The sequence below is a fragment of the Protopterus annectens genome, chromosome 13.part0 (genome assembly GCF_019279795.1).
Source record: "Protopterus annectens isolate FY-2018-M chromosome 13.part0, PAN1.0, whole genome shotgun sequence".
Taxonomy (NCBI): Eukaryota; Metazoa; Chordata; order Ceratodontiformes; family Protopteridae; genus Protopterus; species Protopterus annectens.
This window is the reverse complement of record NC_056747.1, coordinates 571,340,459-571,357,124: the sequence shown is the minus strand read 5'-3', so window position 1 is coordinate 571,357,124 and position 16,666 is coordinate 571,340,459. Positions and strand designations below refer to the sequence as shown.

The 16,666-nt window shown below is 44.2% G+C and overlaps 1 protein-coding gene across 1 annotated transcript in view; it reads right to left on the bottom strand.

Annotated features, from left to right (window-relative positions):
• Nucleotides 1–1,759: 1,759 nt before the first annotated feature.
• Nucleotides 1,760–16,666, bottom strand: part of VKORC1L1 (vitamin K epoxide reductase complex subunit 1 like 1) — a 365,924-nt gene continuing 351,017 nt past the window's right edge. Inside the window, exon 3 of the mRNA XM_044054223.1 lies at nt 1,760–3,570. Coding sequence (XP_043910158.1) covers nt 3,344–3,570 — 227 coding nt within the window. The 3' untranslated portion in view covers nt 1,760–3,343. The remainder of the gene's footprint in view (nt 3,571–16,666) is intronic.

Below are 16,666 nucleotides of genomic sequence, written 5' to 3'. Positions count from 1 at the left end.
ATTTTAAGCATTTGAGCCTGAGGCAAGAAAGCAGATGCCTGAGCTTGGGTAGTTGTTTTTTTGGGTGTGGTTCGTAGAAACGTGGTAGTTTTTGAAAGAACAGTAGACGCGAAATAAGTATGTCAAGAATAGGTAGCGCGAAGTACTTCCTCGAAGCCAGTGCCTGCTCAGCGGCTCTGGACCCATCCAAGGTGGAGACATCCGCAGGATCCTTAGTCGATGAGTCTCGCGGCATACCAGACTCCAAAAGGTAGTCTGTAGCAGCCTGCGAATCCACAGAAGCAGGCATCAGGGGACTGCGAAAGCACCTCACTGAGGACCGGAGAACTGACTAATAGCTTAACGGAAACGTAATCAGCAGTTTTGGACCTGTGCAGTCAGTCTGCCTTTATCCTTACATTTTTTTCGGAAGATCTGCTGGCGGATGGCTTACTGAAGCCATATCGGAATTAGAGGACTGAGAACGAAAATATCTAGCTACAATAAGGGCCCAACAACTTAGTTCTGGCATTGAACAAAGCTCAAAAGTGACAGTTGTGGTCTGGGTCTAAGCAAGTGACGCAGTAAGAATGAAAGTCTCTGTGTGGTATTTGCTTTCCACAGCAGAGACAATTGTTAACTTTTTCTGACATCGGTTAGAGCAAGAAAAAAAGATCCCCAATGGGGTACTTAGCTTTAGAAGACTTCAATTCGGAAACTAAAAACCTCATGTAGTGGCTGACCGGCACTCGTGCAAACTGCTTCTGCTTCGGGCTCCTCAGGAAGACAGACTGACATAATGGCGTCGGCTACCTTATTTTATACCACTGATGATCTGACGTCAGTCCTGGAGCAACGGCAACAGATGCAGAAATACTAAGCCTCTGGTATTCAGGCTGACTGAGGGCTACCCCTGGCAGGGATAACCGAAATGTGATGACTGCAACAGTGGAACACAAAGAACATCTACAGTGTCAGCACTCTGCTATGGAAAACTGCACAAAACACAGTTCTAGGAGAAAGCTATGCTAAATACGTCTGCCCAGATGAGCGCCAAACAATGTGTAGCAAACACCATTTAAAATTTCCATAACCACATTACTCTCGCATTAGATTGTGAAATGAAAGAAAAAGGTATAACTATTAAAAAGACCACCCCTCAACACAAGCTTACAGAAGATATCACAAGGTTGCTGCAACACGAAGATAAAGCCCTTTTTTCACACCTAGTGCAAGACAAGGAAGGAATGTTGACTACATAAATACAAAGTAATTAAAATCTAAGCCAGAAGGAATAGCCAGTCTTCTACTTTTGAGAAAACTAACTTGAAAAGGTAGCAGACACTACTAAGTATTCAGTCAAGTTCAGTGATTTTTTTTTTTTTTTTTTTAAACATTAGTTTAAAAAATTATACAGGCCAACAAACCACAACAGCCAGGGTATGAAACGGAGAAGCAAACCTAGAAAAATCAACAAAACAAACAATCCTTTAGACTTTTCATAATGCCCATCTGAAATACCAGAAGCAGTCACATTCAAGTAAGCGGAACACTCTGACATTCCAAAGAGTGATGTGATGTTTACAAGGTGGCATAGGACAGTTAGCCATAAGTGGAATGAAGCAAGATAATGTTCCACTGTAGTAGTATTAAAATAAAATTAACTCTACAAGAAAATACTGGCAGTATACACAGGGCAAGGGGAAAGGCATAAACTCTTGCTAGTTGTGAAGCTGATACCAGCAGTAGTACATGGAGATACTGGAACTGACCAGATTGATTTGTTGTATAATTTATTTTTTTGAAAACCTCTGCAAAATTGTTCCACAACCTCTTACAGCAATACAGCTTGTTCTTATCAATACTACCCAGATACTATAACCCTAACAGAATGGTTTAAACCATGAAAAGGAAAGTACATCTTTTCAAGTTATGCACAATGCAAAAGTCACTGAAGAGACACCTTAAACGAGACACTACACAGACAAACACTCCCAAGATGTAAACCATTCATAAATAAAAAAAAAAAAAAAAAAAAACAGCAGCCATTTATTCTGACACTGAAAACAGGAAATTTGACATCCTGCAAGTGCAGAAGTGAGGCATCCTCAGTGCAAACTGGACTCCAGAACAGATCAAAGTAAAAAAAAAAAACAGACCAGTACACTGCAGACTGAATGCTGCTAGGTTTCTCCCTTACTGGAGAACGGTAGTGGGGAATTTAAGCCGCAGATTCTCAGGGTATATCAAGAGGCTTCTTACAGGCATGTAGGCAGAAACACAGCCGTATGTTCTTTGCCTATGACATCCCATCCATCCTTCATACCAATCTAAAACTGCAGCAACTACTAAATGAAGCTACTGCTGTTGGACCCAACTCAATCTGTTACTGTAAAGCCCCCCCCCCATTATGTGGTTGGGGGGGGGAAGAGTAAACTGGACCATTAAAACCAACAAGAATTTGGCAGGATTTTGGCCTAAGAAAATTAAGCAAATGTGAAAACAGCCAGAAATGCAACATACTGCCAAAACAGGAAGCGAGACTGACCAAATAGGCAATACACATGAATTCTTAATTACAACTTGATCCTCTAACATTTTAAGACTCAGACTATTACTCATTTACATCTTGGAAATGCTTAAAATCATACTGTCAAGACAAACACTGCTTTAAAATAATCTATATAAGCTTAAAAGATTCAATGGGCCTGGGCCTCTGCAACCCATGCCTTCCTTGTACCAATGGAACAGTAGTAGTTTAGGCAGCTGAGGCTTATACCTTTCAAACCTATAATCAAATTCTCAATGGCAACATATCTAGGAAAAAAGATAAAGCCTACAGCACAAGTGTTTTAAAGGATTTCTGTTAGTTTTCTCTGGAGTAAACCCAGAATTTTTTTTTTTATCAAGTGTGAATACGGATTCCCTTCACAGATAAACAGCAGGGCTCCACTATGTCACATTAACAAAATACTGTAAACAATAAACAAAAAATCTGACCACACATTAATTCATGTTAAAAAACGTACAGATTGGATGATCAAGTATCTAACACCATATAATTCAAGCATCTTTCCAAGCAAACTGCTGTCTTAGTTTACATTTAACTGTAGAACGTTAGGAAAGTTCAAAAAACCGTTGAACAAGTTCTTAGACACTTGACTTGCCAATCGCAGTCCTTCATACATAACCCTTTGACAGTCTCAAGGAAGTCACAAAATTACAGTCTGGGGTTCCTCTGAAGTTTTAAAATGCAACTCAAGACTGTTTCGCTTCCTGTTGTAAGCTTCTCCCAATGAAACAAGTTAACTGCAGAATACTTCTAGCAGCAGGGCCCCCAGTCTGAACAAATGTTCCACAGTTACTACTCCTGCTTCACGTTAAGATGTCGTTTCCAGGCCTCATTCAAGTAAATCAGTCTTTTATAGTTGATTATAAGGAGAACAACATTCAGCAAATATGTAGCAACACAAATAATGCAGAAGTCCCTCAGCACAAAATAGAGAATGTAAGCCAAATACAACGACCCCAGTACTGATACTATGGATGAAGTCATCAGGATTAAAGCTGCCACTGCACTTACTGTCATACCTAAAACAGAAAATAGGAAAGTTAAAGCAAAATCACTTTTTTCCTGCCCTAACAGTCTCATTACCATATCTTTAAAGAGGAAAATGCAAAGAACCCCAAGTGATACATGGGCTCAAAGTCTTTTAAGCCTTACAGGAAAATGTAGTACAATAAATAAAAATTACATATGGTACTCCATGTAATGCTAAATCTGTAACAGTAGCTCTGGTTGCAAATTTAGAACAGACACTGCAATCATAAAATACTTACTGCTAGGCACACCCAACCAAGCTACTAAGTCACTCCCTTGCTCCCATTAATTTAACTAGACTATGAGAAGACAATCACAGAGCCAAACAAAAGGCACAAAGAGAAAGAGAAGGAACGACAGTATGCTTCCTGCTACTATCTTTCTTTTCAAAAACAGGTCAAATACCATAACCTTACCTGCTTTCAAAGTATTCCATTTACAAAACAATTATTGGCGAGTCTCCAACTTGAAAGCCACAGGAAGAATATGCCCTTGAGAACAGTGGCCACAAAAGAAAACCTGGACAAAGTAGTCACATGTCTGGCTTGTAATGTTGAGCAAAGTTTTTCAGGAATAACCTAGAAGCATCTAGACCAAGGCTAGGCAATGACTCATTACAAAAACAGCTGCGGATAGCAGTGGATAGAAAAGATCTCTTGTGAAGTTTGGTCTAGAAAGTACAGTTTTGTACCTACCATAAATGTAGATGTTCGAAGATCCACATTGCTGCAGTCCTTACACTTGGGTAGTCCGCTGTCCTCGGTCGGCCCGAATATCAAAGTATAAGGCTGACGTCGATCAGGGCGCATTTGACTGACATCAGAACGTCAGGGTACAAATGCGCATGACCGACGTCATATCCTCAGTCTTTTCTTGCCCCAGACGTCAGAAGACCCTAAAAATAAAGGTCAAAACCAAAAGACAGCAAACAACCAACCAACCACCCTTGCACTAACTATATGTACAATATATATACAATATACACAATATGTACAACCCAACCCACACAACCACCTCTAACTACAGAGGGGAAGGAGGGAGGGTAAATTGGACTGCAGCAATGTGGATCTTCGAACATCTACATTTATGGTAGGTACAAAACTGTACTATGTTCTTCATCTCACATTGCTGCAGTCCTTACACTTGGGTAGAATCCCAAAGCAGAGGTAAGGGAGGATGGCTAACTACAAGGAAGCAGGAGCTGCCAAAATGCCCTGCAAAACAGCAGTGGCAAAACCAGCCCTGGACTTAGAGTAAAGTGGCAGGTGATAATGCCTAGAGAAAGTATGCACAGAACTCCAAGTAGCTGCCTCCAAAATATCCTTGGTTGCCACTCCCCTCAAAAAAGCTGTTGAAGTGGCAGTAGCTCTAGTGGAATGAGGCCTAATCCCAGCTGGAATCTCCTTGCCATGATGGGAATAACAGAAAGCAATGCAAAACCCAATCCACTTAGAAATAGTTTGTTTTGACACAGGCTTGCCCTGAGAACTCAAAGCAAAAGAAACAAACAACTGCTGAGACTGCCTGAACCCTTTAGTTCTGTCCAAATAATAACGCAACTGCCTGTGAACATCTAAAGTGTGCAAAATCTTTTCCCTTTATTTTGGGGATTTGCATAAAAAGTAGGCAAATGAATAGTTTGGTTTAAAGCCACACTAGAAACCACCTTAGGCATAAAGGAAGGATTAGTACATAATGATACCCTATCCTTATGGAAAATCAAGAAAGGCTCAACCGCCATAAGGGCCTGTAATTCAGAAACCCTTCTTGCAGAGGTAATGGCCAACAAAAAAGCAGTCTTCCATGATAAATATTTCAACTCAGCAGTAGCTGCAGGCTCAAAAGGTTGTAGAGTGAGTTTCTCCAACACAAAACTGAGATCCCAAGCAGGAGCAGGAGCTTTTCGTGGGGGTCTTATATTCTTTGCCCCTCTAAGAAATTGCTTGAACAAAGGATGAGAAAACAATGGTGGGTCACAATCATAGTGAGCCGAAATTGCTGCAGCATGAACCTTAATAGAAGAGAAAGACAAACCTTTGTCCAGTAACTCAGTAAGATATTGAAGAGCCACACTCAAATTAGGCCCAGAAACATCAAAATCTTTTGCTGCACTCCAAAATAAAAATCTCTTCCATTTATCCGCGTACACTTTCCTTGTACTAGGCCTCCTAGCTTCCAAAATAACATTTAAAACTTGCTAAGGAAGTGGAGGCCCACTATGGTTCAAAACAGAATATGCCAGGCTGTTAGGTGCAGAGAGTGAAGCTTGACATTGAGCAAATGGCTGTCCTCCTGTGACAACAGGTGTGGAATCGAAGGCAAAGGCCATGGAGGCTTCCGTACTAGACTTCCCAGTAATGGGTACCAGTGTTGTCGAGGCCAATCTGGAGCTATTAAAATCATCCTTGGCTTGTCCTGTCTGACCTTTAGAAGTACCTTTGGGAGGAGAGGCAGAGGTGGAAAGGCATACACATGAAGATTGCTCCAATTGAAAGAAAGAGCATCCACTCTCCAAGCTGTGGGATGAAACCTTTTTGTGCAAAACTTTGGCAGCTGATGGTTTAGTGGAGAAGCGAACAGATCTATGTCTGGAGTTCCCCATGACACTGTCAATTTCTGAAATACATGAGGATCCAATTTCCACTCGTGGGGATCCATAATTCGTCTGCTCAACACATCTGCTAAGGAGTTCTGTGCTCCTGGCAGAAACCTTGCCTGAAGATTGAGCTGTAAACTGAGAGCAGTCTCCCACAAAATCATTGCTTGCCTGCATAGAGGATAAGAATGCGTTCCCCCTTGCTTGTTGATGTACCACATGACAGTTGTGTTGTCTGTTAGAATCAACACCTGTCCTGGAAGAAGTAATTCCTTGAAAGCTATTAATGCAAACTGGACTGCTAACATCTCCTTCATGTTGATATGTAGATGTTGCAGTCTGACAGGCCACTTGTTTTGTATCCACTTTCCATTTAGATGAGCTCTCCAAGCTTTGTCTGAGGCATCTGTCGTTAAAATCTGACTCTCCTCTGGCCGGGTCACAGAGAGTCCCTTGTTTAGGTGACATTCCTGAGCCCACCACAAAAATTTCTTTTGAATGCAAAGTATTATTTGAATGACAGTGTCCAGATCCTGGCAGTGCTGTGTCCATACATTTTTGAGATACCATTGTAGCTTCCTCATATGCAGTTTGGCATTGGGAAGCACCAGAATACAAGATGCCATGAACCCTAAGGCTTGAAGGACTGTCCTTGCAGTCAGCCCGGACTGATGAGATAGTTGATGGAAGTAAAGGGATAGACTCTTTTGTTTGTCCGGGGTTAAAAAGGCCATCTGGGATGCTGTATTCAGTCTCACACCCAGAAAGCACATGTCTTGAGAGGGTACTAGACTGGACTTTATTTCGTTCACAGAATACCCTAGGCATCTTAGCACTGCTATCACATATTCCAAATGATGAAGAAGCTCTTCCTTCCTTGAGCCAGAATTAGGCAGTCGTCCAAATAAGGATAGATCTGTATTCCTTTTAGTCTGAAGAAAGCTATCACTGGAGCCAGAACTTTCGTGAACACTCTGGGCAGTAGATAAGCCAAAGGGCAATGCAGAGAACTGATAGTGAGAAGTCCCAGCTCGAAAACGCAGATACTTTCTGCAACTTAGTCTGATAGGAACATGAAGGTAAGCCTCCTTGAGATCCAAAGTTACCATCCAATGATCTTTGCCCAGCAGAGGTAAAAGCTGCTGCAACGTCAACATTTTGAACTTGGGAATGTCCAGATAAGTGTTGAGGATAGATAAATCCAAAATTGGTCTCCACGTGTTCCCCTTCTTTGGTACTAGGAACAGGCGAGAATAAAATCCTAGGCCCACTTCTGGCAGAGGGACCGGCTGTATGGCCCCTAGTTGGAGCAACAGAGAAACTTGTTTGTGAGCCTCTATTCTTTGTTGAGGGGGAATGTCTGGCATGCCTTTGAAAGGAGGCAAGGTATGGAAATAAAACCTGTAGCCGTGGTGTATGATATCCAATACCCATCTGTCCTGGGTAATTAAACTCCAATTTTCTTTGAAAAGTGCCAATCTTCCTCCCAAAGGTGCTGCCAGACGAGCAGGCTCTGGCAGCTGAAAGGGTAGGTCATTGGGTCTGCTTACGAAAGGACTGACCCCTGCCCTCACCCGAAGCCTGTGCAGGAGAACTCCCTGTTCTAGGCCTGAAAGAGCCCTGAGCTCTGCCCTTACCATGTCTAGATCTACCCCTAGACTGGGAATCATAAGAAGGATACGTCCACCCTTTAGTAGGCCAATTTCTACTAAACTTTGGAGGCTGGACCTGCAAAAAATCTTTAACAGTCTGCATAGACTTAGCCTTGTCTTCCATTTTCTTTAAAACTGTCTCAACAGGAGGACCAAACAACACGTCAGATTGTAAAGGAGCATCTAAAATCCTTGTTTTAACATGTTCAGACAAATTCTGATCCCTCAGCCAGGCGTGCCTGCGAAGAACTGACCCAGTGGCAGCCACCCTAGACGAGGCCTGTACAGCATCAAAACCACATTGCAAAGAATGCTTACCCACCTGTTCAGAAACATGCACTAAATCTTGCAACTCTTTACAATCAATACCTACTGCCAGAGCATCAACCTTAGACTTCAATTGTGAAAGGAGATAGTTTTGGTATTTCAACATGTGAAACTGGCAATTCAGAGCCGTCATAGCAAGAGTGGAAGAAGTATAGACTTTCTTTCCCCATCTATCCAAGGCCCTAGCCTCCTTGTCTGCAGGAACCGGATTTTTAACAACAGAAGCCTTAACACCTTTAGGCCCCTGGCTAACAGTTTCTGGGTCTGCCCTAGGACTCTTAAAAAGATACTTATGAGCTTCAGGCACCCTGTAATACCTATCCGGCTTAACCGGAGCAGGAGGCAAAGAATCAGGATTAAGAGAAGCCTCTGTAAAAACATCTTCCACTACATCCAAAACAGGAGGTATAGCCAAAGGCCTATGCTGGGGTAAAATCAGAAATTCCCTAAGCCTTTTCCTGGAATCAGAGAAGTCCTGACCCTCCCACTTAAAATGCTCCCTCATGGAATGAAGAGTTTCTGAAAGAAAAATCTTCAGGAGGAGTAGCAGAAGGAGTAGAATCATCCACATCAGAATCAGAATAAGGAGAGTACTCCTGCAAGTCTTCAGCCAAAGACTCTGAAACATCTGAAGCCTGCTCAAAATCCCCCAGCTCAGGCTCCACCCTAGGTCTCTTATCAGGAGGGGGCATAGAACCCCTAATCAAAGTAATCAAATCTTCTGCCATTTTAAGCATATGCTTCTTGGGCACAGTACCTGAAGAGCTAGGGGTAACACCAACTGAAGCTAAACCTGGCCTGCCCCTGGGAGAAGCCTTTGAAAGAGAAGGAGAGGGCCTAGCCACCTTAGGAAGGGAGGGGAGTATAGTAACCTGAGAAGCCCCCTCAGCCTGACTTGTCTCCTGAGAGGCCACATCTTGCAATAATAAGGTCTCACCCTGGGAACACAAAGAAACCTCCGGTGGAGCCACCCCGTTCACCGGCACCTCTAAAGAACCGGCGTCCGGTACAGACGGTTCTTCTAGCCTAGGTTTAACTGCCTTGTCCTTGCGCTTCTTGAAGAAGCGGGCCGGAGCATCCGACGGCATTTTATAGTTGCACCGCTTCCCAAAGACTAACCTTGCACAATCCAACCTTCTTTATAGTGCGTTATTAAATCTAGCACAAGAGCGACAGCCAACAACGTCGTGCTCAGGCCCTAAGCAAGGAATACATAAAGTATGATAATCTCTATGCGGTATCTGTTTCCCACAAGAAATGCAATTATTGACTTTTTCTGACATCCGGTAAATGACTGAGGCAAGAAAAAACTAAAATATTCCCCAACGGGGTACTTAGCCAACTTTGAACTCGGTCTGAAACTTCTAAATCGAAAAATCTCAGAACGCCAACCGGCACTTGCAATGCTGCTTCTGCATCGGACCATGCGGCAAAAAAGACTGGGGATATGACGTCGGTCATGCGCATTTGTACCCTGACGTTCTGATGTCAGTCAAATGCGCCCTGACCGACATCAGCCTTATACTTTGATATTCGGGCCAACCGAGGACAGCGGACTACCCAAGTGTAAGGACTGCAGCAATGTGAGATGAAGAACATCATACCCTTCCATACTTGTCATAACAGAAGGCAATAAAATTAAACAGTGCTTTTCCAAATGGTTAATTAACCTTGTTGTTTCCACATTTTTTATGAAAGAAAGAGCTGATTTCCTAAAGTCTGTTTTCTCTATCTAGTACTTCAGCTGTATGCACATATCCATACAGTGAAAACATGCACAGTAATTAAGCTTCCAAGAGGAAAAAAAATCTGGCAAATACACTATTAAATTGGTCTACATAACCACCTTGAGCATTAAGGAAGGTTGGTTCTCAGAAAAACCACAGCACTTTGGAAAAGCAATGTAAGCAGCATAACAAAAGTTTTTAGATCAGAAATTAGCCTGGGTGACTTAACTGCAATTAGAAATACACACAACAAGAATTTGCAACAAGGAACTGCCTATTTAATACTGATGTTAGATCCTAAATTTTCATCTAGAAGTAGGAACTGTACTTTAAAATTAATAGGTGTACTACTTCACTATGATCAAGATTTCTAACCCACTCAATGGTACGTTTGTTGAATAAAACCTCATTACATACTATGCCAAAGTGAGACACTGTCTTATTTTAAGTATCTTGGTAAGTGAATGGGCCTACAAGTTTAAAACTTAGACTTCATGTTAAGTGGGTAATTTGGCTTTGGCCCCAACACAGTTATGTTATGAACTATAAATTATTTGGCCACTGCTGTTTCAATGACAGATCCCGTCTCCCCCACCCTGGAGATATCTTTTATGCTAGAAAAGCAGCCCTCACATTAAACCAACTGTGTATGCAATTTGATAATGCCTTAAAAGCTACTCATAACTTGCCACTCAAGTATCTATAACAGACCATCTGTTCCAGTCTTGTACTGCATTTAAGATGTCTAATTTAAACAAACCGTTTTGTAAGTCTGATGCTGTATGCTCAAGGGCAAATCTTAACTATGTAAGGAAGTTAACACCTAATGTTTGCAGCTAGCCCACACTAATACACCCACTAACCCATAGGAAATAGCTAATAATCTAGCTAACAAAATTAGTTTGAATTTTACTTTACTCACAGTTATACTTTGGTTCCACATTCCCCACCACCTCTTTTTAATTACAATGGAACAAGTTTCTCAGCCCCTCTCAAAAACTAATACTTCAACCATGGGCCCTAATAACATACCAGGTTGCCAGATTACTGGTGCCAAACATTCTTTCTGAACCCCCTTCTTAACCTCTTTAAAGAAATGCTGTCCACTGGTTATATTCCTGAAGCCTGGAAACCAGACACTAATGCCATTACATAAGAGTGGCTCAACCACGGACCCCCAATAACTATATACTCTCATTAGCCTTGTATGTAAAGCTGTGGTGCACATTTCAGATTTACTTAAACTGGGCATTGACAAAGCCAAATTTGAAAATCTAACCATGGATCCTTATCAAAGAAAGGTCCTGCCCCTCTAATTCCAATTTACTTGAAAAAGTGAACTGAAGTAGTGGATAGTGGTTATGCAGTGCATACAGCATAGTCAGACCAGGCCAAAGCCTTTGACCCTATTTTCCCATGCAGACATTATTCACAGACTTGCAAACCTGAATACAATCCATACATTTTGCGGTGGGCAGCTAACTGGTTGTCAGACTGTAAAGTAAGTGCTATTTAATCTTCAACTGACCCAATTGCTCCATCATGGGTTAGGCCATGTTAACAACTGGTGCACGGACAATGGTCTCATATGTTCAGAAAGCCTTTTATATGCAGTAGATAATTTCCAAAGGCATATCCACTACATCTGAAGTCACCTCAATTTTCCTTTATTCAGCTTATTAGACCCTTTAATAAAATCCACCTTTTGTATGCATTTGTCTACAGATATCATACAACTTGAGAAACCAGAAAGATTCACAGCTAAAAAGATCAGTGACCACAAAAGAAAATAGAAGTTATGTTCTTACCATAACGTTCCATGTTAGTTGTCTTCTCGCCTTCTTCTTGCTGGATGGGTTCGGAGCCGACCTCGGCTCCGACTCGGCCACTCTAAAAGCTCGGGAGTTGGTTCCACCGGCTCGAGGCTCCCCTTATATCCCACAATGCTAGGCGTGAGTTACCTCAGATCTCGTTTGTAAGCTAACCCCAGCTTATAATAGTATCAGAATAACTATAAACAAAGTCCACCTCTAAAACCAGGGAGAAAGAAGGGTGACCTATATCCTCATCCAGGAAATATGCACAACAGCATATGCCTAATAAAAGAGGTGGTAGAAAGAGAGGTCACAATCACAACTCCTCTAGGTCTGTCCAGGCCAGGGGGAAGGAGGGTGGGGCAAGAAGAAGGCGAGAAGACAACTAACATGGAACGTTATGGTAAGAACATAACTTCTATATGTTAAGTTGTCTATCTCGCCTTCATTCTTGCTGGATGGGACCGCGTCCCTAGCACCTTGTCCCGGGTGGCCTAACGGAACAGACTCCTGAGAACAGTGGAACCAAAGTTAGCTCTATGCCTAGAAGCTAAATCCAACTTATAATGAGAAATGAAAGTGTGAGGAGTAGCCCAAGTAGCCGCTGCACAAATGGTGTCAATAGGCAGTCTGTCTTGGAAGGCTAAAGAAGTAGCCAAAGCTCTGGTGGAATGGGCCTTAGGTTTATTAGGCAGCTTTAGGTGTCTAATTTCATAAACAAGGGAAATCAGAGATGTTAGCCATCTAGATAATGATACCTTTGAAACTGAAAGTCCCTTTCTGCCTTCTGCATAGGAGACAAACAGCTGGTCAGATTTTCTGAATTGTTTTGTTCTATCCAAATAGTACCTCAACTGACTATGAACATCTAGCCAGTGTAATTTTTGTTCAGACCTATTGGAATATTCTGGAAAAAAGACAGGGAGGTCAATGCTTTGATTTAGGTTTGACGTCGAGACTACCTTAGGCAAAAAGGACGGGTTGGTTCGTAGGGATACCCTGTCCTTATGGAACAATAGATAAGGAGGTCGACAGCTGAGTGCATGAAGTTCTGAAACTCTTCTAGCTGAAGTAATAGCTACCAGAAAGAGAGTCTTCCATGATAGCAATTTTAAAGAACAGGAGGCTGTAGGTTCGAAGGGGAAGAATCAAAGAAGTAAGAACTAAATTTAGGTCCCAAGGAGAAGGAGGATTTCTTATAGGAGGTCTGAGAAGAAAAACTCCTTTCAAAAGGCTTTGCAAAGCTTGTGGGACATTAAGGCAGACTCAGAAATACCCACATGAAAGTTAGAAATAGCTGCCAATTGAACTTTAAGAGTAGAAGGAGATGAACCTGCATGGAAGAGTTCAGCTAGAAAATCAAGGACTATTTGGATGGAAGCAGTGAAAGGATCTATGTCCCTTCCTTGAGCCCAATATGTGAAGCGTTTCCACTTACTCAAATAAATCTTCCGAGTGGAAGATTTATGGGAAGCTATCAAAATATCTCGAACAGAGTGAGATAATTGAGGAAGCCTGGCTAAGGTTGGAACTGGAGGAACCAAGCAGTGAGGTTCAGAGAGGGAGGGAGCGATGAAACTGACCCGACTGATGGATCAAAAGATCTGGAACTAGGTCCAGATGCCAAGGTCGCTCAATAGAAATTGATGTAGAAAGGGGAACCACACCTGTCGAGGCCAGTAAGGAGCAATGAGGATCAACGAGGCCTTCTGAGCGATAGCTTTCTGTATCACTTGAGAGATTAGTGGGAAGGGAGGAAATGCATACAGAAGTCGCCGGGCCAAACTTGGACTAGAGCGTCTCTGCTGGGTTGGCCTGGTAAAGGAATAGAGTGAAATAATCTCTGCACTTGCTGTTTTGGGGAGTAGCAAAAAGATCGCAGCAAGGCTGACCCCACTTGAGAAAAATTTCTCTCACAACAGAGTCTTTCAGAGACCACTTTCGTGAGGCATGAGGATAGCTCTGCTCAACTTGTCCGCGATTTGATTGGACTTCCCGGGGATGTGCGTTGCTATCAGAAACCGCTGAGAAGAAATCGCCCATTGCCACAATCTGAGTGCTTCTCGACACAGGAGGTAGGACCTGGTTCCGCCTTGTTTGTTGATGTACCACACTACAGACATATTGTCTGTCTGGATTGCAATCGTTCAAGGGAAGAGAGTCTTGAAGGGCTTGCAACGCTAAAAGCACTGCTCTCATCTCCAGAACATTTATGTGCAAGTGGCATTCGTCTGGTTGCCATGTGCCCTGGACCGTCCTGCCCTGATAATGCCCCCCCCCACCCGATCAGGGAGGCGTCCGTTGTCAGAGTAGCAACCGGAGGGGGAGGAACAAAGGGTCTTCCCAATAAGAGCTGAGGGGAAGACATCCACCACATGAGATGATTTCTGCACGCGTGATCATAATGGTGTGGGACATTGGAAGTTGCTGGTATGACCATTGTGTAAAGAGCATCCATTGAAGGATTCTCATGTGGAATCTGGCTAATGGAAGCAGAGGTATGGCCACCGCCATAATTCCCAACACTTTCAGAACTAACCTGGCTTTGATTCTGTTGTTGTTGAAAAGGAGTGAGACCAGTTTGTGTATGTCTGTTATTCTCTGATCTGTTAGTCTCGCAGACATGTCTACTGTGTCTAGATTTGCGCCTATGAAGGTAATAGTACGACAAGGTGACAAAACAGACTTTTCGCAATTTATTGAAATGCCTAACTTTTGACAAATGCGAAAAGTGTAATCCCTGGCCATCAGAAGGAGATGCTTGGTGGGAGCTGTGAGGAGCCAGTCGTCCAAATATGGAAACACCTGGAATCCTTGTAGTCTCAGGTGAGAAGCTACCACTGCCATGCATTTGGTAAACACCCGGGGGGCAGTGGTGAGACCAAAGGGCAGGGCCCTGAATTGAAAATGACTGGTTCCCAGCCTGAAGCGGAGGAATCGTCTGGAGCGTCTGTTCATTTTTATGCGAAGTCCCTTGAGATTGTTTACGGAACCACATTTTCCCACTTTTCTGGCCTTTGGGGTAAGGCCTAGAAGGAGTAGAAAAACGGACTCAGACGGCAGAAAGAGTCTTGCCGTCAGTCTCGCACCTAGTCGAGGTTTCTTTCACTTGAGGACCAAAGAGAGATGATCCATCGAATGGGGAATTAGTGAAAGACGTTTTAAAGGGGTCCGCAAAATTGCATAGCCGCATCCAGGCATGCCTACGTAAGGCCACACCTGTCCCTGCGGCCCTGCTCGCTCCATCAGCCGCATAAGAAAGGAGGCGCATGGAGGAGTTGGCTATGGAGTTCAGGGTAGCCAGCTGAGTGTTCATCTTATCTTGAAAACCCGCAGCTGTAGGATCCTTCAACATGTCACTCGCTTCTTTGATCAAGTCCCTTTGAAGGCAGTAAAATGGCATAGGTAGTTCAGCTTAACGATAGCAAATGTCGCTGACGAGAACATCCGCTTCCGTACCTGTCCATGGACCTAGATTCCTTGTTAGGTGGATGGACAGGTACTGAAGGATCAGCTAGTTCCTTCTTAGTGGCAGCAGCAACCACCATAGCATCCACAGAAACTCCTTTTGTCAAGAACTGTTTGTCTGCTGGTGCCGTTATGAATTTTGAGGGTCTCCTGGGAGTGGGGTCCACTGAATCAGGAGCCGCCCATGCCTTTTAGCTACCACCTGCATGAGGGTCAAGGGGAGACACCCAGGAGGTGGAAGGACGAGAGCCAAACGCCTCAAGGTACACAGATTCATCCTCCGAAGGGTTGAGGGCTGGCCAATTTCCCTCTGTTTGAGGATTTCTAGAATGTCTGCAAAGAGACATCTTCAGAAGGGGAACGGGGAACCCTCGAATCCTCTAAATCTGTGTCAGAGGTGACGGACTCAGGTGAGTCAATGTGTTTCCTCTTACACTTTCTCTTCCGAGGGGCTCTTCTGCCAAATCAGGAGAGGCCTCGGAAGAGGATGAGATCCCACAGGGGTTCCTGAGGAGCTGGCTCTCTGCGGTCTGGGATGAGGGAGTGAGTCGACTTGACCTGAGGCACCGTGAGGGAGGCGGACGGAGCCGACTGTGGAGTAGAGCCAGGTTCCAACACACTCGCATGACCTCGACGCACCCCTGTCAGGCAGAGCCAGAGGTTCCCGCTCCGAGAAGCTGAGAACCTCCCTCGGCACCGACAGTGATGGCTCCGAGGCCGATGTCGGAGCCGAACTCACCAGCGCCGAAGCTCCGAGAGGAAGAGCGGGGTCGGACAAGGGTCCGATGCCACTCACCCCTCGGAGCAGGCGAGGGAAGTCCGGCGCCGAGATTCTTGAAGAAGAAATCGGAGCCGACGGAGCCGAAGACATCTGTATCGGCTCCGACGCTACACAGTCTCGGTTCAGCGCCCGGCTCCGAGCTCAACGGAGTCGGAGGAGGAACATATTGATGGACAGGGGCAGGCATCGACTGATGAGTCGGGCTCTGAAGCATTTGGGCCAGTGCCTCGGACTTAAGAAGTCGACTCACTACCCTCTGAAGGTCATGATCCGACAGCCTCGATGACCTAGAGGAGTGAGATTTATGGCTCCGTTCAGACAGCAGAGGAGATGCTGGAGCCGAATGAACGGAGCCAAGGGATGGTGACCTAGATCTCTTCCTAGATGTCGGCTCCGAAGGTCTGGTCGGAGCCGACAAGGGAATTTCTAATACATCGGCTCCAGCCGGAGTCGAGGGAACCACAGAAGCTGTAGACTCATCGGCTCCAGCCGGAGCCGATGCAGACGTAGGTTTAGTAGCCTTAGGTCTCGGCTCAGTAGCTGGAGCAGAGGACCTAGAAGCCTTGGAGGGCTTCCCAGAGACAGAGAGGGAATCCTCAGGCTTAAGTAGACCCCTTAGGATCAATTTGTTCTTTCTTTCCTGCAGGACCCTGAGACTGAAGCCGTGGCATACAGCACAGGAGTCCTGCAGGTGCAAAGGCCCCAGGCAGTAGACACAAGA